At 40.9% G+C, this 23,071-nt stretch overlaps 1 protein-coding gene across 1 annotated transcript in view; it reads left to right on the top strand.

Moving 5' to 3' along the window:
- The first annotated feature begins 4,219 nt into the window (after positions 1-4,219).
- PPFIA4 (PTPRF interacting protein alpha 4) overlaps positions 4,220-23,071 on the top strand; it is an 85,047-nt gene continuing 66,195 nt past the window's right edge. Inside the window, exons 1-2 of the mRNA XM_066626529.1 lie at positions 4,220-4,677; positions 21,302-21,403. Of these exons, the coding sequence (XP_066482626.1) occupies positions 4,441-4,677; positions 21,302-21,403 (339 nt within the window). The 5' untranslated portion in view covers positions 4,220-4,440. The remainder of the gene's footprint in view (positions 4,678-21,301; positions 21,404-23,071) is intronic.

The raw sequence follows: 23,071 nt of genomic DNA, 5'->3' as shown, positions 1-23,071 counted from the left end.
GACCCCTTTAGATCAAGTTATGGCTATCGCAAGCTTTGTTTTTGGGGAAGGAGTTGAAAGTGAGAGTTTCTGGAGAAACAAGTAAGTTCGAGAGATAATGCTCTTTGTAGAGAATTCTAGGAGTTTACTGATGTTTCTGTTATGAAAAGATAAGTTTGGTTATGATAGTTGAGCCTCTCCATGCCCATAAAATATTGATTATGGATCGAAAAGCAGTTTCTTCTCCACAGGGATGAGGGACATACACAATCATTGATTAATATTCCAACATCAGCTTCATGCAACTAGAAGGCAACCAAAATGCATCTGAACGCTACAGCGGTGAAACTGTCACAGTTTCCTTTTCTCAGACCTTAACATGTCAGCTGATCATGTGTGGGAAAGTCAATTTCTCCAGTGTTGAGCAGCAAGAAACAAAAAAGAACTTATGGAGGCTGGCTGTTGAGTTAGCACCATCTTTGGAAGTTTTTGGCTTTATGGCACTTCATAAGTTCCTGGATCTTGTTCTCCTATTGGCAGTGTTACATAAAACAGGAAGTTTCCTGTGTCCCAAAAACTCAACAAAATGCAAGCTACCTCTGGTTTCTGTTCTAAGGCAGGATGGTAAGTCTGCATTCTTGCCCTATTACTATCACAATTCCACATTCTGGTTATGAGAATCAAAGATAGGAGGTTGGTTTCTCTATTTCTGTTGCTTGGGAGTTACAGAATGTATGGGTTATAACTGAACTGCCGGTAATGTCAGAGGAATGTTGTGAATGCTTTGCATGTCTCAACTACTGTATCCAGGAGATATGACTGAAAATACATTCAGCAGTATTCATAACTGCATCCTTTTTTGTGACAAATATTTCCTTTGGACACAGATGTGAAACATTCAATCTTTGTACCAGATTTCTCAAAATGCATCATAGCCTGCAATTACTTTCTCCTATGCAGATGGTTCATAAGCAGATGCTACAAGTATGGTCAAGTATGGCCAGTCTTTTATACCACTTAGGGCACAGTCCTAACCCCTTATGTCAGTGCTTTCCAACACTGGCATAGCAGTGCCAATGGGACATGTGCTGCATCCTGCAGTTGGGTGTCACTCACGGAGGCCTCCTCAAAGTAAGAGAATATTTGTTCCCTTACCTCAGAACTGCATTGCCCTTATGTCAGTGCTGGAAAACACTGACATATGGGGTTAGGACTGCGCCCTTAGTGCTACAATAGTAGCAGCAGCAGCTCATGGTATATGTAGTAGTTTGTTCACTTAGTCAAGAATAAAATGAAACCTGAATTTTGAGAGAAACAATATTGCTCATTTAATTGTGTCTGACTTGTAAGAGGCTTGGTTACAATCATCAGGGGAGGCTGAGAAACACGATTCCTCTTCTGATAGCTTGGTCTAACAGTGATGCCTTTTTCATTGCTGCTTCCTTTTGGGAGAGTGTTCTAAAATTTATTGGCTGCTTTTTAACCCAGTGGCCATCAATAGGGTAGTGTGTCAATAAAATTAAAATAAAACCAACAAAGCAGCAACAACAGAACACTAAATATTCTACTTTTCAACTGTACATCTAACCCATTCCCCCCACCTTAGGGGCTCAGTTTGCTGTCTAGGAGATGGCTGGGGGAAACAGTGCAAAGATGCTTCTTTCTTACCACATACTTGTATGTACTATGGTTATAGTTGGCATGTTGGCTTCTATCCAGCACTAGATCCTACCTATATTAGCATTCACACGCACATTTCCAAGTTTGATTTTTCATATTTATCCTGTCTTATAGCAGCTTTCTCCTCAGGCAGCTGGTTGCACAATAGGTACTTAGAGAGCTACAGATATGCAGAAGTGGTGTATTTTGCCACCTTTCCTGGCTAATAGTTTTCTAGTAGAAATATCCATGGCTAACCTTGACTTCAGGTATGAATTCAAGGAAGAAGGTGGTGATTCTACTTTCACAATAGAATATCCTGTATTCTCAGTCTTAACAGATGAATTTGCACTGCACAGGGTTTTCTAGCAACCAGTGTTGGACAGTTTAATGTGCATTTCTGTTCTTCATTAGCATAGTCTTCGGTATAGCTAGGTTTTTAAAACTGTGTTTACAGATCCTGTTAATTGCAGACAGGGTTTCCTAAGAATGTACGTTGTCTTCTGTTGATGCACCTACTATCCTCTTTGCAGGCAAAGTGCTACTGAAGAACTCATTTCCAGGCATGCTTGGCTTTTAACATCTAGTATTAGCAGCAGAGTTTCTTCAACCTCACTTGGTCTTACCCTATGATAAATTTTTCCCTTGAGTGTAGTTTCCATCAGATTTATGGTAAGATATTCCTTGTAACCATTTTCTTGTAGAGAATACATCATTAATAGAGAACAGATTGGTTTGGTGCTGACAGTTCACTGGACTCTTGGAAAAAATGCTTGAAGTAATTATGGGATCATTTGGTTTTAGATTTTGTAGTTGCTCTTGGAAGACTCAGTCGTAAAAGATGAAGTAGAGTTGGAAATGTCCAACGATCTGCCTGTGCATTTTATAGACACAACAGAAACATTCATTGACAGTGGAATCCCAGAACTGTATGCCACAAGTAGTTTGGATTGAAATGTTAATGTCAGTCTTGTTGGGTTATATCCAAAGAAAGTTTCTACTATCTTTTCTCATTTCAATGGTACTTAATCATTACTTGGATTATTGCAAGTATAATTGCAGTGGTTTTTTTAGTTTTTTCTTTATTTTCTCTGTATTTGGTTTGACTATTTGTGTGCTCTGTTGTAGTTTTCTCCTTTTTAAACTTTGAATTATCTCTTCTTTAAATCTCTGGTGCATGTCTGTTCTTTAGCCTGCCCCTTGTGTTTGCAACATATTATGTTTTGGGGTTGAATCCATCTCCATGATTTTTCCTTTCTTGTATTGGATCTATTATGTTTTTAGATATGCCTTTTACGATATAATATGCCTTTCGTATATAATGTGGTAGTCTTGTAGTCTATATATTCGTATATAATGTGGTAGTCTTTAGATATGCCTTTTACGTGGTAGTTTTATGTGGTAGTTTTATGTGGTAGTTTTAGATATGCCTGTTACGATATAATATGCCTTTCGTATATAATGTGGTAGTCTTGTAGTCTATATTTTCGTATATAATGTGGTAGTCTTGTATTGCATCCAGTTAGAACAGGTCTTCAAGAAATAAATATTATTTTTTAAACTAGGCACATTACCTGGAAATGCAAGTAGTCTAAGGGCGCAATCCTAACCAACTTTCCAGCACTGACTTAGCTGTGCCAATGTGGCGTGCACTGCATCCTGCAGTGGGGAGGCAATCAAGGGGGCTTCCTCAAGGTAAGGGCATATTTGTTCACTTACCTTGGGGGCTGCACTGTGGCTAGGTCAGTGCTAGAAAGTTGATTAGGATTGCGCCCTAAGTCAATTAAGATAAACTACAGATATAACTGAAACAAAATGAGACTAACCTGAGGGAATGTGGTAGAATGATGCTAGTTAAGTTGATGTCTGTTTGATAATGGGCTCTAGAATATGTAACCTCAAACAAAATTATAGTTTTCAGATGAAGGGAAATGGTCCATGGCAACTAGAATCTATGTACAGAAATAACATGGTTCTTCTAAAGGACTGGGATTATAGTAATTTTTTAGCAGAACAGCAATAAAAATTGAATAGAAAACCAACTGATACTTGTGATCTATGGATCTCTCCCTTCTGAATTATCTCTTAGAAATAATAAAGTAAATGTTCTGATCAAAGTGTTTGAGAGAGGAGGATTTAAAAAGCAGTAAGTGGATAATATTCTAACATGTAAATGTTCTTTTCCCAATAGATCATGGATCAAGACTGAAAGATTATGAATTTCTGGTGAAAAAAGCAACCTTGTTTGGATCGGTCTGCTGCAATGCCACACTAGATTTTACAAGGCAATGATTTGTTTCAGCTGATGGTCTATTAATAATTTTAAGAAAAGGGAGTTGTTTGCAACCTTAGTATCTATGGATCTCTCAAGACAGAAAGGATGTATGTTTTGAATGGAGATGGCATATTCTTCTGAACAGCACCGAGTTCTGAACCATCCTTGTGATCCTTGCTGGAGGAATCTAAGGAATATCTGACAAAGGTGCTTGACATGACCTTCATAGAATTGCATAGTCCATTCTAGGACCTCTGCTGGTCTTAATTACTTTTTTATATTAATGCTGTGATGATCTTTTCAGACTCTTACAGGCGCAATGTAAGCGTCAGCTGGTTGCGAAGGGAAATGAAAGGTTTACGGACCTTACAATGCAGCCTGCCTTTGACATTTGCTACAACCTACAGTAAGTTACAGTAACCATGTGACAATAGCTTGCTGTTTCTATGGCTTAAAAGGTATCCTGAAGTGGAATTCCTTGCCAACCTTGAGCTTTCTGTAGAGCAAGGCTTTTGCCAAGTATTGCCATGATGTGTGAAGTGATGCCTACCATCAGTGAGAGTGACCCCTTGGGGTCACAACCAGGCTCTGATGCTGATGCCAACTTTGAACAGCTGATGGTGAACATGCTTGATGAGAGAGACAAGCTGCTAGAGACTCTTCGGGAAACACGTGAGACTTTGTCTGTGACTCAGGGCCGGCTACAGGAGACCTTGCACGAGAGGGATCAGTTGCAGAGGCAGCTGAACTCTGCTCTACCTCAGGTAAGGAAATAAAAATGCAGACTTTAGCTGCCACAAAGAATATGAGGTGGTAAGAGAGGAAAGGTTGTGGGGAAGGTACTGAAGTGGGAGGGTCTTGAGGGCAGACAGTACAACTTTTAATCATATTGCCTTATTCTAAAGCAGGCATCCATTTAGTGGAACACACTGATCTCTGTCACCAGGTGTGCACAACAGGAATAATTGATGTATTCATGAGGCTATCATAGCTCAAGTATGTTATTTCCACCATTAAATTCCATCCTACTGAAGAATGATATACTTAAAAGTACTTTTGAACTTCTTAATTATCTCAAGGTGTGTGTATGACCTATAGATGGAAGCAGAGGTGCCTTTTCAACATTATAGGAGTTCTGTGGCATCTTCTTTTCTGTGAGTTCATCCATGGTACTTGTATAAAATTTAAAACCCAAAATGACACTTGTGGGGTCATTTGCAGGTCCTTCTCACACAATTGGGTACTTGGTTAAGCAAGAGTAATTAACTAATGGAGGCAAATATCCATTGCTGTAGAACAGTGCTCCGCAAACTGTGGGTCAGGACCCACTAGGTGGGTCCTGAGCCAGTTTCAGGTGGGTTCCCATTCATTTCAATATTTTATTTTTAATATATCAGACTTGATACTACCATGGTGTCTGACTGCATCTGGGGAAATGTTATACATCTGACTTTGAACAGGCTACTATGCATATTCTTTTAACAATGATAGTAAATGGGACTTACTCCTGGATAAGTGTGGGTAGGATTGCAGGGTGTGGGTAGGATTGTTAAATACTTTCCTGTTTGATGATGTCACTTCTAGTCACGACATCACTTCTGGTGAGTCCTGATAGATTTTCATTCTAAAAAGTGTGTCCCGGTGCTAAAAGTTTGAGAACCACTACTGTAAAATGTTAAATAAAACTGGCAACTGTAACTTTTGCATTCCGTCTTAAAAGTGAGACTTTTGATACCTTTGCTTCTGTCTTGCTTCAATGGAACAACACTTTAAAATAGAGTAATGGGTACGGTAGCAGAAGACTTGATCTTCATTCATGTTAACTAATTTTCACTTTGGAATCGATAGTCTTCCAGAATACTAAATAGCTGCTCTTATCATCTTTAGTGAAACCCTGTTATGGAACTACCCATTTAGATATGGTCTTCTGTTTTTAGGAGAATGGTACCCAAAATTTCATAACTATCCTAAAGTTTGACTTTTTTATACACAGGGCTTATGGGTGGCAGGTTCTTGCCCAGTTGTTCTTCTGTAATAACTTATAGGGCTACTACCATGCATTGTGGTTTTCCTATATGAATATAGCATTGTACTTTAGCTGTGGAAGACGTTTTTGGGGCCATCTGTAAAGTTCAACATTTCTGCTTCTGAAAGATGATTCCTTAGAAGCAACAATTGTTGAAGACTGCCTGAGGACAGTGTCACCCTCTGAACATTGCCAGCTGCAGACTCCCACTCTTAGAATTATTTAGGAATCTACTCTGCTCCTAGAAAGGAGGAGTATTGGTAGCTGTTGGTTAATGACTGTGCAGATATTTCTTTTGCTGTACTGTTGGTTGTGATGAGAATTTAACTGTACAAATTTGTTTGCAGCATGATGGCCTATGTCTCCATTCTTTTAATAAAAACTAACTAGATTCTGCATCACATCATTTCTTTTTCTCCAATATGTAGAAATGTTGATCTGTATCATAGAGAAAAACCTGTAAAAGCGCACATAAGTGTAAATTATGTAAGTAAAAGCACACATATGTGGAAATTATGTAAGTAAAAGTGCACATAAGTGTAAGTTACATAAGTGTAAGTTCACCAAACATCCAACTAAAGAGTTCCATTCTATACCCTTCAGTGGGTCATGTTTGGTAATTTTTTCAAAGGTGGATTCCATCTGCTTAGTGGGCCATATTTTCAGAAAGGCAGGATACCTTCTCTTCCTACTGATTATAACTGGTACTAGCTATATAATCATGCCAATTGAGTTTAATAATATAATTGCAGAACTGATTATTTTTCTGTGGTAAATTGTTTAGTTGTCCTAATGTCACATAAGACCAGGGCTGCATTGACCAGTTTCAACTGCACCAGCTGCAGTTTTTGCTAGGGTCACCTGTCTGGCTATTGTGCAATAATCAATGCACAACTCTTGGATTATTGTAATGCACAATATACGGGGCTACCTTTGAAGGCCATTTAGAAATTGCAATTGGTGCAAACGTGAGGCCCTCAACCCCCACCTGTCCACCATTCTTTGTAGCCTGCCACTCCACTGGGTGTTCCAATCCTCTTCCAGTGTGCTGCAAGAAAAATCTGAATGCTATTGCAGCAGCAGAACCTGTCTTCTCACGCTAGTACTGCTGGAGGAAGGGGTGAGTATGTGGGCAGGGGGAGCTGCAGTGACCCTAGCTCACATCACCCTGCTTCATCAAGTAGGCAGGCAAAGGCAATTTGGATCCTCTTTTCCACTTCCCTCCACTTATGAAGATTTCTGCATTCAGCCGCCTTGGTCCATCCCTGTTTTGTAATGAGCACAATACCGAGTACCCAACATCCCCTGAACCTGTTCATTTCCAACAGAAGAGGTGTGGACTAAGGAAGCTGCATGCAACCATCTTAAATAAAGGAAAGGGGAGGATGCAGTGCTGGCCCCTTCTGAGGCAGCACGCCATTTTCTCTTTTTGCTTCCCTCTTCCATTGTAGGGAATGGAAGGAGGAGCTGTGGAGGAAAGTAGTTGGACAGAGATGGATACCCCCCCATCTGCTACATGAGGTAACCTGTTTCAGTTGGCCCCATGGATGGGCTGCCCCTGGGAGATGAAAGCATGCTTGCTCATTTGTCCACCTTCTCTCCACTGAATGAACAAATGAGTAGAGGTGGCAGATTCAGGAGGCACAGAGTGCTGCCCTTGCACTGAGATAATATGGCACTATTGAAACACCTTCATTGGTTACTGCACTTCTGGTGCCATTTGAAGTGCTGATTCTTACCTTTAAAGCCTGGAGAAAGGGCCTCTTCAGTTGTGGTGCCCCTTGTATGAAACCTCCCCTTCCAGAGTGGTCGTCCAGTGTCAAATGTCCTAAAACAAATACCGCAGGCATTCGCCTATAAGTCAGTCTCATAGATAAGCCAAGAGCAGGCCATGAGCCCAAATCATGGAATTTTCTATGACCCTTGGATAAGTTGGGGGGGGGGTTAAACTTAGGGGGGGTGTCTGACTATAGATTTGTCTGATTTTATTCAAGGCCAGATCCTGCAAAATAACCTACTAGTCAGGACTTTAAATTGACCCTGGAAACAGATTCCTAACTAGCCAGTAAAGGATTTCTGTAATACCAGGTCTGTTGGCCTCAGTCAAAACTCTGGTCCCACAATGAGATGACCTGAGGTGGTTGTTTCTGGAGACAGTGAGGTGGCTGTTGATTAATCTAGAATAGGAACTTTGTTAATTGTATCAGGAAGTTTATATTCTGCTTGCATTTTAATTTGCAATCAGGTCCTTTAGTTTCTGATAGGTCTTTGAGACATACCTAGAGGAGTTGTTTCCAGTGAGTAAAAAAAGATTACAGCTGCTTACTGAACACAATGGGCCTACTTCAGTAAATAATACTGTTTTCAAACGTTTCTAGTTATGCCGTGTTTCATCTTGGAATCCCCCTCGGTGTGGTGTTTTCACCTTCTCAGTATTTTTTTCCAGATTTTACTTATTGAATAGCATTCAGTTTTTTTGGGGGGGGAGGGGAGTTGCCATGGTTTTCCAAACTATCATGCTCCACTACTGTCTCCTTTCTAAGGGGACCCTTTAAAATTTGGAGTGCTCTGTTAACCTGGGAGGAATGTTTTGTCTGGGCTTCTTAACCTTGGTTAAAAACCCTGCCACTCACTGCTAGGTACTGTGTTTGTTTTGCCCTTTGCCCCTCTTTCATAACAGTCCACCTTGGTATGCTTTATGTGGAGTGCATACCATGCATTAACCTGAAAGGAACTAGAACATAAATGACAGAGGAAAGTCTGTTTTCTACAGGAAATGTTGCAAGCAATATAAAAGATGAAGATGGAGAAAGCTCTCCTGACTGTCACTACCTGGGAATTCAGGAGCAGGCTGTTATCCAAGTGACTCTCCAAGTTGTAAACCACATCTTCAGGAAGAAGTGCAACCCCATTCAAACAGAATGTACAACTACTTCCAAGAACACCAGAACCCCTAAAGTTGTCTCTTGTCTGGATTAAGCTTAAAGTTTGTTTGCTCCATCCAATCTAAAACAGTCATTGGCAGATCTAGGTGCATTGGCAAAATATACTACTTTAATGAGTCATGTGACAGATGAAGGCTTTTAGTTGCTTTGTTGCTAAATGCTGTTAAAGCAGTGTTAACCTTGTTTTGTGTTTTTATAATTTGTTTACCACCTTTTTGTAAACTGTTTTATGATTCTCCCAGGCTGAAAATCATGTTCCTTTAGTAAATTAAGTCAGTAAGCTTTGTTCATCATCACCTGCCATCTGTGCAGTGTCAAAATGGTCATTGCTGTCTGTTGTAGCATGTGTCTTGGATATGACAAGCTGAAGAAAGAAACAGTTTTCAGAGGGAAAAAAAATGAAGAGAAGAAACACTGGAAAATGGAGGAGAGAAAAGACATACACAAGCATAATGTGATTTGAAGGCAATTTTATATTTGCAGTGCATGGTTGCAAAATGAATGGGGCTAAGAAGGTGTGACCAAACATTGCCCTTAAAGTTATAAGTCAACAAACTGCAATTTAAGTGTATTACTTCTGCCTTTATCTGAAGAATATAAGCTTACAAAGAATTTAAAGATTAACAATTTGTGTTGCTCCAGTCTGGTTTTTGGCAGTATGTTTGAAGAGGCCAGCCTGATTTGCTTAGTTACTACAAAGCATGCATCTGATGCAGCCTGTTAGAACCAGAGAGGGAAATTATCACAGCACTATTTTTTGTAATCAGTTGATGAAACTATTCTGGGTTTTAAACTATGGTGTGCACATTCTTTTGTGAAGAATTTTGTATTATGAAACATATTGGGCAGCACCCAGAACTTTGTGCAGCAGTATTGGCCACCAGCAGAAACTCCTTCTGGGAAACTGAAAGAATTGTATCTATGCCGAATGTCCTTGCATGAGTGGAATTCACTGTGTTCAAAGACGAAGCTTTCAATGATGACATGTTGCTGTGCCAAAGCTCTGGGTGCTGCCCACTAAAATTATATCTTAATATTGTTTGTATTATGCTAAACTGTCATTTTTTTAAAAAAAGCATGTATGTACATGTACCAGAGAAGTATACGGGTAAAAAGCAGTATACTTGTATTAGAATATTTGTGCTTAACACTGCTTTGTTCCTCATTGTGCTCTTGCGTGCTCATATGAGCACACATTTGTGCTCTTTAAGGTTCATGTTGCTGCATCAACTTACAATAAAGTTATGTGTAAGTAAGCATGGCTGTGTACTGCTCTACTTATTCCCTAGCAAACTTTCTTCCACATTTATGCAGCAGGAATAACATGTATGTGTGTAATAAAGGATGCTGTGGGGAAACTGGTTTCAATGAGGAGCTACCTTTCATGTGAAATGAAACCAAATGTAATGCTCAAAACATAAACCTATAGGATGTGAAGAATGTACCAGATACAGCAGTTATTTTCAGCCTTTTTCATCTCACCGCACCTGACAAAACACTAAAATGGTCAAGGCACACCATCAGTTTTTTGGGCAATTGACAAGGTGTGCCATGTTGCTGGTGCGGGGGCTCACATCCCCCAGTGGCACTACTACTAAGTGACCCTCCCACAAATTCCCATGGCATATCTGCAGACCATTCTTGGCACATCCATGTGATGTAGCACACTGGTTGAAAATCTCTGAGATACACTAGTCATAAATAGATTGCACAAACTGCTCTGAACATTCTGATTATTTGGGTTAGAATACAGTAAATTAAAGATCAAGGCTTCATTGGCATACTAGATGTATTTTGTAGAAGTTCCTAACTGATGCTAATGTCACAAACACAAACAATGCTGCTATGGGATGATAATTCTCATGAAAACTTGATATGAGAAAATGGAACAATTGCACTTCTGGCATGTTTTAGTGAAGTGATAGTGCCAGCAGGTGGTGCTGTAATCTAGGAAAGATCCTATAGCTGGTGCCCAATGTACAGTTCTAGTTTGCTTCCCTTCCCCTGGCCCCCTCCCCTGGCCATTCAGCCAGTTGGAGCTGTGAAGTTGCAGTGCTATGCATCTGCTATATCATGTCTCTGCCTAGTTAGCTCCTTCCAAACTTTTCTGCTCCTGCCTCTTAATATATGTTTATCTGTCTCTGGTTTTGAGCTATCTGTGCTTTTCAGTAGAACAGCAGAGGTCTGTTTAAGCTCAGTAAGGCAGTACTAACTGTGTAGGGGATGATTTGGTTGTACTGAGCCACTGTAAGAGAAAGAAATTTATTTGGGCTGTATGTGGACCTTAGGCTGGCAGCAGATTTATCTAAGACTTTGTCATTGCTATTAAGAGATATTTGGCTCAGGATCACCTAGACAAGAGACTTTCAGTTGAACTCAACAAACATGTGGTGTTTGTGGGTGTCATACTTCCTTTTCCAACTTGTCACTCTGTGTCTCATAGTAGAACACATAACCTCCATGAATAAGGTGCACCTGCATCTGCTACATTAATCTGTCCATAGCAAGATAGTCTTTAGAAGTTCTCCTCCAGGTGCTCCCACCATCTGAGGTGATGTGGATGAGGAGAAGACCTTTCAGTTGTGGCCTTGGTTGTGGAATTCACTCCCTAGAGAGGCCTACCAGATTATGAGGCTGCTATCATTTCAGTGCCAGATGAAAACCTTTTTATACTTCCAGACCTTTTAGTGTATTAATTTGTGCTGCTGCATTTAGCTGCTGTTTGAACATTGTGAAGGTTTTATGCTTTTCTTTGTAACCACCATGAGAAATGTGTTGAAAGGTGTTCAATTAAATTGAAGTAATTCAGTCATTGGCACCTTCAGTTGGGAAGGAAAGGATCTCTACCTGAGGCTTTTGATAGTTGGTGCTTCTTGTAATAGAAAATTACTGGGCTAGTGAGGTGTGATGTAAAATGCATACCAATCATTCAAATATTCTGTGTTCAAGAAGTTTGTGGGTTCAAGGTGTACCTTTATTAGACAGGTAGATTGCCACCTGTCTACCTGCCTAAACTGTGGTAAAATTAGATGTACTGAACACAATTATCTGGTGTTGTGATTTACTCCATAGCAAGTCTGATCTCAGTAGACATGCAAAGAACTAATCACAGACCTGTGCGTTTCATTTCCACCATTCTGTGTGCTTATAGTAAGTATCTAAGCATAATGTCTCCTTATCTGTTCCGAGTTGAATGAAGATTTGTTATAAAGTTCTACAGCCTTGTGGCTTCTTTCTGCATTCCAATTTTTCCTCCTGGTGCTGCAGTAGGAAGTCACTCTTCCTACTGCATTTGGATTTTTACAAAATCCAAAAAGTAGAAAGAACTTTTTTATGTCTTTGTGTTGCCCAGTGGTTTATGCAGCTCCTCTTGAATTCTTGACATGCTAATATCTCACCTGGAGATGTGAATAAAATCTTCCCCATGTAGTAATTTTATTCATAGAATGAGCAAAAATTGTGACAAAAAACCCTGATGCTTGATGTTGGACTGATTTGGAAATTAGCCCAAATGTCTTGGCTGTTGCCATCAGGAACAGCTGATTACAGGGACCTGGTATGGAGTCCAGTATTAGCAGAGGTAGAATTTTGTTAAACCATTTGCATTGCAGAGAAATGCTAGGCATGACACTGTTGGAGCTTGAGGGCATGATAGACTGCCTTGAAACTTGGTAGACTCCTTTCTTTGCATATGTAAAGCTACTATTATGGAGGCAGGTCCAGGCTTTGGATCTCTTCTTCATAGGGCAATGATTTCACTAGGTGCAAGCGATCTGACACATTCAGTGAAGTACACATGCAGGATTTTGAAAACCATGTGATTTCTTGCCAGCACTGTGACCATGGCTGTCAGCCCTATGTGCACATCTCTCAAAACAGCCAGGAGTCCAGGCCTTGGATTAACCTTGGCAGCCATATTCCTGGCAAGCATCATTTGTCAGATCAGCATTGAATTCAAGTTGAGCAGCTAGGCTTCGTAGCTCTCCACACAGCCTGGTTGAGGGAATGACAGCTCACTAACTGAGAGAGGAAGGTGCATATTCTTGGGAGAAAAAAATACCAGCCGAAATATTTTCTGTTCATGATGCTTCTAACCCTCATGCTCAGCTGAGCAATGGCTTGCAAGAGCTTGGCAGGAAAGGGAGAGCTGAACACTCATCCAGACAGGCTGCTTACAAGCCCTTTGTGAGCCCTTTCTGGCTGAAACATTTTGGTCTTTCTACTTCATCACAGAACTAAGTGACCCCCTGGTCCTGGCAAACTCCTAGCTGGGTCAACCAAATTAATTCTTCCAGTAAATTCCTAGCTGGCCAAAAGGTGCCCTGGTCCTAAATGGACAATGTGACTAATTTTTAGCCCCCACCCCCACAGCTTCTAATCACCCACCTTCTGAACTGAGTGCCCCGGCTGTAGTGTCTGCACTCATCTGTGCTGAGCAGCTGGGCAGAGAGCATGCCAGGTCAGCCAAGGGAGGGTTACGCCTCTCGGGCTCTGCAGCCACTTGGATTAAGGGGCTATGCGGATTTACTCCTTGCTCTTGCTTCAATTCCTCTCCCTCAGACATTCTGTATAGGGAACATGCAAGCAATGCAGAGCAAACTAGGTCATCTCAAAGGGACTTTGTGCATCTGTGAGATTCTCTGGGGGAGGCCACTGGCTCTCCCAGCTCCTGCTCACAGCTCTTTTGCCTTTTGCCTCCCTTTCCAAGTCACACTGCCTTCTCCCCTGGATCTTGAAAAGGGATGTGATTAGCACAGGCGGCAGATGGGGAATTTCTTTGAGCTCCAAATGCCACCTCCTGATGTGTACTTCGCTGACACTATTCCAGTGCCCAGTTCTCTTCCTCCCAGGCAGACAGACTCTTCAAGAAGCAAGTTTCTGCTGGTTTGATTCTCACATACCAGGGTCTGCAGCAGGACATGGAACCTAGGCTAACCTTCATCTCTGGATTTAGCTGCTGCTTTCCATTTGACTTGGCAGAATCATGGATTTACAAATCAAGCTGGCTATGATTTCCCAGCATGAACACAGGGAACAAATGCATAACCATCCATCTGTCCAATGGCATTAATTTCAGCATGTACATGTATCAGGTAAGCAGGATACCCCTTAGAGTGTCTGTTCACGTAGGTGTTCATCTTTTAGCTAGACAAATGTACTCTGGGCTCTTGAAGCAAGTACTGCTCAGGCCTGTCTGAATGCCACAAATTGTTCTTTTATCCTGCAAGTCCTACTTCATCCTTTTAGGGCTTGTGTGTGGGAATGAAATCCTCCTTGGTTTTGTTCCTGATAAGAAATGGTAACAGTGATGTTGGCTGCTCAAAGATTTTCATGGGGGTCCTAGAGCATTAAATGCAGTTAGTGTTATCAATAATGCTGCCAGCAGTTGAGTGGGGGAAACCCTTTTCCTAAGGGCTTGCTGAAAAGACAGCATGCCTGTGAAGCATGTCCTTACATGCTAGGATCTTTATTCACAAGCAAAAGGACACATGATTTTTGCAACTTCCTGAGTTTGAGTAATTTCAAGTAGGGTATTTGCTTTTGTGTAGTTACCCAGGATAACAGAAGTTTGTTGCCTTGACATTTTTTAAAATATGGCCATGTGTAGGACGGTCATTTAAAAATCAAATTTTCAAAAAATATGAGGAGTTTGAATTTTGTCTCAACTCCCCCCACTTTTTCCTTTTAATGCTCACCTCTCTGGTAGGTTGTGAACAGACACATACTCTTTCAGAGACTTGGAAGGGGAGATACTATAGAACCACCCTGTCTAGAATATACATGTTTGGTTTTCTTCTTATGGTGTGGTCTCTGTTAAAATCAGTTCACAGGCTTTCATAATTATTCTGTCTCCAACTAGTTCCTAGAAGCATGTACAGGGCTACTGCATCAGACATGTATACATTTTAGTACAATCAACCTGGGCATCTACAGGATATCAGTAATACACACTTCCTTCTCTTTCTGTACATCTCATCAGTTTTGGAGTGAAGCGATGATGAGCAGTACAGATCATTTGGACAGTTTCATTTCCCCCCAGTTCTGGAAGGAAAGTAACGGTTTACATTACTGGAGTGGTTTAGCTAAGACTTAACACATAGAGTTAGTTCAGAAAATAAAGTATATTGTGTGTTCAGTGGTACAGGCCGCTTTTCCCTTGGCTTATGCAGAGGGAGAGTTCAAACAAACGCTCTCCTATGTAATTATAGGAAAAGCTGCAAATTCCTCCAGCTGTGCAGGGAGGGTCCAGAACTGTAACCACCCATGGCAATTAACACATGGGGCTGGTTCAGACACTAAAGTGTCATCCAAAACTGCTAATTATTTACCTACCTTGCATCTCCTATTGTCCTTGCTGGATGTGGTGGTGGTTTTCTTTCAGATGTGGTTGGAATTATTGGGAGGTTGTGGGAAAACTAATCCATCCAGGTTAGGATAGAGGTATAGAACCAGTGAGACAGATCCCATATGAGCTCAAACTGTGCTCAATGATAGTCCCAGAGAAACTGAGGCATGGCTGGTGGTGGTCCAAAAGATGTCTGCAGCTTGAACTCATGCTGCCTCCAGAGATTCAGGTGTGTCTGATGCAGGCCAGTTTTCTGAAGTACCAGTACTACTTGTGATTTTTGATGGGAATATTGTTGTCTTGTCATTGACAAGATGTAAGAATTGGTGATGAACTGGGAACTAGCTAGAGAGAGAGAGTGTGCGTGTGTGTGTTTGGTGATGCTACAGCCTTTCTCCTCTTGTGAACTAAAGAGCACACTAGGAACAATACCTCGGAGGGATCTGGACAGTTATGAGAAGCTTGGAAACTATAACTCTGATTTGTGTTGACATACTCATTTTAAAAAGTTATTTGTATGCACAATGGACTAATGGTATTCTGTGATGCAAAGTCAACAGCACTGATTACTGCTACATCTATTTCTATTCACAAAAGAAGTCTGGCAGAAACAGTAATTCCAATTAGGTGCCTAAAATGAGAATAATATCACAGATGGACTGAAGTCATTCATTGAATATTCTGGACTCAAATGAAATTCGTGCTTATTTCAGAAAAAAAATTTCTTCACATAATTTACAACTTTTTGTTCTTAAGTATGGAGGGAATTGCTGTGATCTGATCACAAATAGATATTTTTTTGTCTTGAGGGGGTGAGGGGTGGAAACCTGTTTCCATTCTATATATAAGTTTATGTATACATTTGATACCTTGAATTGTACTGGGAAGCAAACTGGAATTACATGCAGATTGTGGAGTTCAGTTGTAAAATGCTTCCAAGGACCAACTGTGCACTAACACTGAACAGCCTCCTTCTACATTGTCTGCAGTTTGTGCATCATTTAGGTTTCTACAAGTTCTTAACTGAGCCAAGATCAGGCTTCCCTGTTTCACTTTCTAATCCGTTTATAGGTGTCTCCGCCTAATCTGAAAAACTAATCTGGCTGTGCAGTTTACCATTCAAGAGCTGAGGCACCAAGCCGTAATCTAAAATGTTTGTTGGAAAGTGTATAAATTCAGTGACTTCAGGAAGAAGAAACATATTAAACATGACCATGTGACAAGCTTCCTCCAATATGACCTGGCAGCTTAAGGTTACAAAAGGCTTAAATTGTTGTAAGGTGGTACTGTATATACTCTTCAGCTCAAATTTTAGAACTCCCTGAAAATATGCAATGGAGAAATTTAACTTTTAACAGTGACATAAACAATTGGGAATAAAGGATGAAATAATAAACCAGTTGATCTCAAAGGTGTTGCAGCCACTTGTTCTGCTGCAAATTACTAATACCAGTATTTATATACCACCTTTCATGTCACTGGAGTTCTCCTCCGACTTTAATCCAAGGCGATTTACGTGGGAAGGCTTTCCAAATCCCCACGTAGGGATTTTTACTATTACGAGTACAAGTTATAATAACTTGTACAAGTTATAACTCGTACAAGTTATAATCTCTCATAGAATGCATTCATTCTAGGTGCAGTCCTTCACAGATTAAATTAAATAATTGGAACATAGAATATGGAACTACTTTAAGGAGATGTCAGATCATTGGTCCACCTAACTCAGTACTGTCTACGTGGGCAGTATAAAGGTGAAGCAATTGTTGCAGCAAGCTGCAGGGAGAGTCAAGCAATTTAGGGTGATTCACCCTAGGTGTGCTGTGGACAGAGCTGCTCCATTTCACTTCCCACTCACTTTTAGCAAGGCAGTGAGCTTATTTTCTACCCCCTTATGTTTCTTCTGCTTTGTGCAGTCCCTTAACAAAAAAGGAACTGCCAAAAGTGTGTTCTTAATGCTTTCTCTACTTCCTGTTTTGTTTAAAGGGATTGTGTGAGAAAGGTATTGGGGAACGAGGCAGGCTTACTATCTTCTGTGGGCCAGAGGCAGTGGATTACTTTTTGCTGCACATGACTGTCCATAATGACTAGAAGTGACTTGCTAAAGTTCTAGTCTGACTTTTCCCAGCCCTACTTGGAGATAGCTGCAGCCTCATAGCACGTAGGGTAGTTGTAGACCCCCTTCTTCCTCAAGGAAAAACTAGATCATATTAGACATAGAGCTGGCATAGTGGCTGAGAGACTTCATGGTTCAAATCTTGTTCTACCATGAATTCTCACAAGGTGGACTTTGGCAAGGCACTCCCTCTCAGCCTCGGCTCTGTAACTACAATACAGGGATAATGCTTACCTTTCAGACTTACTATAAAGACATTAATACAAGTGAAGTACATTGTACACAAAAATGTCTACACAAATGCTAAGTCTAGACTATCCTGATCAGTACCTAACTGGGAGATCACAGGGCTGCCCCAGTAAGCATCTTTGAGCTTTGTAAGAAAGAGTGGGATTTAAGCAATGCATATCCTGTCTTTGGCAGATGTGAACTCATCCTTGCTGCAGCTTTTAACCCTATGATAAGTATGGTCTAAATAATAAACCGTGATTCCAGAGGATTTGAAGCTACTGTCATGTATCAAGAGAACTGTTCTCATGAGTTATACGAACAGCACCAAGTGGGCCAGACAATTTTATTACACATGTCATGCAGACTCTTTGTAGGGCCTAGAAAAATAGGTGGAAAGATTGTTTTGAAGTAATACAGAGGTTTCTCCTCTACCTCATTCTATTTGCATACTGCTTCAGCAAGTCTGGATTTCAGATAAAAGCATGAACAAATTAATTCATTTCCCTTACTTTGCTTCTTCTTTTTTTTCTTCTCTCTCTCTCTTTCTCTCCCCCCTCCCCACCATGGGACACTTCACAATCCTGGAAATTAAGATTGGTTAGTTAGGCATAGGGGGATTAATAGGAGATATTGATCAATTGTCTATCATTATCTATCATGAAAGGCCCTCTCACCTCACATTCCATTGCACTTCAAACAGGAAATAAATCATAATCCAGGAATGAGCTATGCCTCTAGCAGTGGATTTAATTTGTAATGACTGGGGCAGTGTAAAGAACAGCACTTGCAAACAGGAGGGGAAAGAGAGTCAGAGGGGATTTTGGAGAGAGGGAAGGAGAATAGTGGAAGGTGAGCCAAAGTTTGGTGTTAGTTGATTATAAAAAAGGCACAGTACTTTAATTTAGATTCCTAGTTTTGCTGTATTGTCAATTAACACAAGGAAGCTCTGCAGTAACTTTTATAAGCAAATAAGAGAAAAGATTTAGCATATCAAAAGGCTCACATAATATCTTTTAGAATCCATCTTTTCATCCATGTTGCCCATGGAATTTTTTCCTTGGTCACTGTGCTGGAATACAGACTTATGTATGTATGTAGACTTTTAAATATAGAAAGTAAATGCCTGATCCAAGTGGATCAGGCATTTACCTTTTCTTTTATCTTTCCTGAATCCTCTTACAAAGTCCTACATCTCATATACATGTATTCAGGCTATGCCCCTAGTGTCTCAATCAGAAACAGAGTTGCAAAATAGGATTTTTTTTCATACTACAGTATGCAGAATTCCTACGTCAAACTCCCGAGCAGAAATAATACAAGCTGACTGCATAATGCTTGTTTGCATTCAATGCCCAGGAATCATAGAAACAGGCCCACTCAGTTTCCTTTGAGTTATTTCAAATGCTCTGCCAGTGATAAAATCTCAGTTCAGAATTGATTGCAGAGGATGCTTCCTCTAATGTTTCACGTGGGTGGACTCTCAGCACAGAGTCTAATCCTGTATTTTGATCCCATTCTAACCTGCTTGATTCATTCTTGCCCAGTTCCGAGGTAATCTCTACAGATGTTAAGTGCCAGTTGGAATATTTCTAAAGGCTCTGGTTCATAGGGGGAAAGCTGGGTGACTGGGAAGTTTCTGCCATCCATCACTTAAAGTTCCTTAGGCTGTTCCCCATTGTCCACTTTGTTGTTCATACCCATATGTCAAGGAATAGGGATGGATTCTACAGCTCCTAGCATGGATATCACCAGGTGTCTGTTCTCATAAAGAGGAAAGGCTACCTATCAAAGAACACTTTAGGGAAAAGCAGCCCTTTGATAGGTATGTTGCAGGGAGCCTTTGACACTTTGATTTGGCTGGAGGACTAAAACTTGAGTTATATATGTACTATATTCAGATTTATAGCTTGCTCTTATATCAAAGTCTCAAGACAGTTAACAGTTCAGACATGCTGGTAAACCTTGTTTGGTTTTATATTGGGTATGACTGGAAAGTTAAGGAAAAACTATTGAGAACATAATGGTAGACAAATGATATTTGTCTCAGTTAGCCCCTTCATCCTGTCTTAGGAAGTTTTACAATTGAGGGCAATGGTGCTGCAGTCTTTCACAGCTGCAGTTAATTCAAGGTTCATGATTCATCAGTCATCCATATCACTTAAGAGGAGGTTACTGTCCATGAGTGTATTACAGAAATCTCTTGATAAGATGTCTGTACCAGAAACTTCTAGCTACTACTCTTTATAGCAAGGGTCTCCAAACCCCGGCACGGGGGCCAGATGCGACCCGTGGCAAGCCTATATCCGGCCTGCGGCCAGCCTCTTGTCCCCTGAAAGCCCTGGCCTACTTTGCCAAACATGTTCGGAATTATGCTCTGGTTGCAACTGGAGGGTGTTCTAAGGGCCAGAGAGGTTGAATGAATGAGCCCATTCATTCATTTATTCACACATCTAAGTTCCATCTCTAATTTATTTATATAAATTTTATATTTAAATTTTTTTCTGGCCCTCAAAACCGTGCCAGACATTTGATGCGGCCCTCTGGCCAAAAAGTTTGGAGACCCCTGCTTTATAGCATCATCAAAGTGTATGTACATATGAAAGAGAGAGAGAGAGAGAGAGAGAGAGAGAGAGAGAGAGAGGCTCAGGTAATTCATGAAGATACCTTGGCTAAGAAAAGCAGCTTATGCAGAATATGTATTCTTGGACTTAAACTGGGACTGCATGGTTCCCCTTGTACAGCCAACTCTATTTCTCCCCAACATTGCATATACATAATAGGGATCAAATGTATACACCTGTGGGCTGGGCAGAAATGGGTTAATTCAGTTATTTAAACTATTTTTATTCTACCTTCATATACAAATCCCCAAGACAACCAACAGTATAAAAAAGTATGATATAACAAATTCAATCAAATCATAAAAGACCAGTTCAAAAGAGATTTTTATCTTTGACGTTTGCACAGTCAGTAAACACTATACAAAGTACTTAACATATCCTGAAAATGACCCTAAAAGAAGAATAAATGTTATTGCTATATTGCAGCAGGGCTGAAAGAAGTGAAAGTGGAGCGATCATGCTCCACTTCTGCAAAACCAGAAGTGGAGTGCGATCACTCCACTTTCACTTTCAAAGTTGCAGAGAGCCCTGCAGGAGGTCGCACAGGGCTCCCCACACCCCCGGACGGCTGCAAGAGGCTTGGGTAAGTGCACCCAAGCCCCTGCAGCCCCCTGTGCGATGCAATCCTGGGGATCGCACTGCTGCCTTCCCCCCGCTGCCTCCCGCCGCCCCCACAAGAACTTAGAGCGGTTTTCAAACTCCCAGAGAATTTGAAAACCGCTGTGTTAGGATACAGTTCTGCTGCTGGAAGAGCAGATAACCCATGTTGCTAATTTAAGGAAGAACAAAAATTTCTGCGCTGCTTTGATACATGTATCGTAGTAGTCGCCACCATGCGAACCTCAAGCTGTTTTATAAACACAAGATACACTTGACTGCTAGCATGTAAAGTCTTAGCTGAAATACTGTACCTGCTGTTTCTGTGGTTACTTCAATTTGAGAAAAAGCTGGTGATCAATCTTCCACAGAGGAGGAATTGTGGTGGAGCCAGTGTTGCCTTCTGGGTTTTGTATTGAGGTTGCAATTGGCTTGTGGCAGAAGGGAGTAGAAATAAGAAGCCACCTCTAGATGACTTCTAATTTAGAACTGTGATTGTTTTGCAGGAATTTGCTACACTGACCAGGGAACTCAATGCATGTCGAGAGCAGCTTCTGGAAAGGGAAGAGGAAATCTCAGAACTGAAAGCAGAACGCAATAACACAAGGGTGCGTAGATGATGAGTCTCAGCCCTGAAGACACCCATCCCCGATCCAGAAGAAACACAAATCTACTATTTTCTTTCATGGAAAGTAAAATATGTACAATGTGATCCTATACATGTCTACTCAGAAGTAAGTCCTATTGTGTTTAATGGGGCTTACTCCTAGAAAAGTGTGTATAGGATTGCAGCCTGAGTTTGAGGTAGGTACAGTGCATGCTTCCCAGCTTTGTCATCTAGTGTGTGCATGGATGGTCTGCAGACCTTCCTCTGAGTAAAGTTTCTGGGATAGAAAGCTTTCTGTGGAATTTCCCACCCAATCAGTTGAATTTGATAGGAGGCTTGCAATCTTGATTGAATAGGTTGGATTTAGCATAATCTCTATAAAATCCAATTTAATTTCTGTAAAACGTTGCTGTTTTTCATTCTTATTACAGTATTGCTTGTTTCTATGCTTATAGAGGCAGATCAGCACTGTTACAGCAGTTTTTACTCTTGATCCCAGGTTTCCTAAGTAATCTTGGTCTGCAGTGTGCAAGTGCAATCTTGCTCCTTCTTGTGTAAATGTTTGAAGTCCCCTTTGGCATGTGTCACCTACACTCTCATTTGGATCTTATTGGGCCATTGCTATATCCCAGATATCCTTTTCTCATCACTGTACTTTTCCCATACTGTTTTCTGATGGTATAAGAACATAAGAACAGCCCGGATGGACCAGGCCATAGGCCCATCTAGTCCAGCTTCCTGTATCTCACAGTGGCCCACCAAATGCCCCAGGGATCAGGGAGCACACCAGATAACAAGAGACTTCATTCTGGCGCCCTCCCTTGCATCTGGCATTCTGACATAGCCCATTTCTAAAATCAGGAGGTTGTACATGCACATCATGGCTTGTAACCCATAATGGATTTTTCCTCCAGAAACTTGTCCAACCCCCTTTTAAAGGCATCCAGGCCGGACACCATCACCACATCCTGTGGCAAGGAGTTCCATAGACCAACCACATGCTGAGTAAAGAAATATTTTCTTTTGTCTGTTCTAACTCTCCCAACACTGAATTTTAGTGGATGTCCCCTGGTTCTGGTGTTTTGTGAGAGTGTAAAGAGCATCTCTCTATCCACTCTGTCCATCCCCTGCATAATTTTGTATGTCTCAATCATGTCCCCCCTGAGGCGCCTCTTTTCTAGGCTGAAGAGGCCTAGCCTTTCCTCATAAGGAAGGCGCCCCAGCCCAGTAATTATCTTAGTCGCTCTCTTTTGCACCTTTTCCATTTCCACTATGTCCTTTTTGAGATGCGGTGACCAGAACTGGACACAATACTCCAGGTGTGGCCTTACCATTGTTTTGTACAATGGCATTATAATATTAGCCGTTTTGTTCTTAGCCGGTATGCTCTTACAATGCAGGAAAGATTACTTAACATTTAACCCTAGGCCTGGGGGTTGTCACAGTATGAAGCAAAGGGAAATGCTAGACTCAAATCCCTCATTGACACCTCTCCTAGTTCGTTTATGTTTTGTCTGCTGTATCCCCATTTTGTTACACCAATCCTTGGAGCAAATGTGAGCACCACTGATAAGGTTTTTAAATGAACAAACTGGTTATGTATAGGCAATGGGGTGTAAATGCTAAATGTATCTACCACATATGACATTTATTTAGTTGCAGCAACTCA

This window comes from Tiliqua scincoides, chromosome 4 (genome assembly GCF_035046505.1).
Source record: "Tiliqua scincoides isolate rTilSci1 chromosome 4, rTilSci1.hap2, whole genome shotgun sequence".
NCBI classification, from domain to species: Eukaryota; Metazoa; Chordata; class Lepidosauria; order Squamata; family Scincidae; genus Tiliqua; species Tiliqua scincoides.
This window is presented reverse-complemented; position numbering and strand designations above follow the sequence as displayed.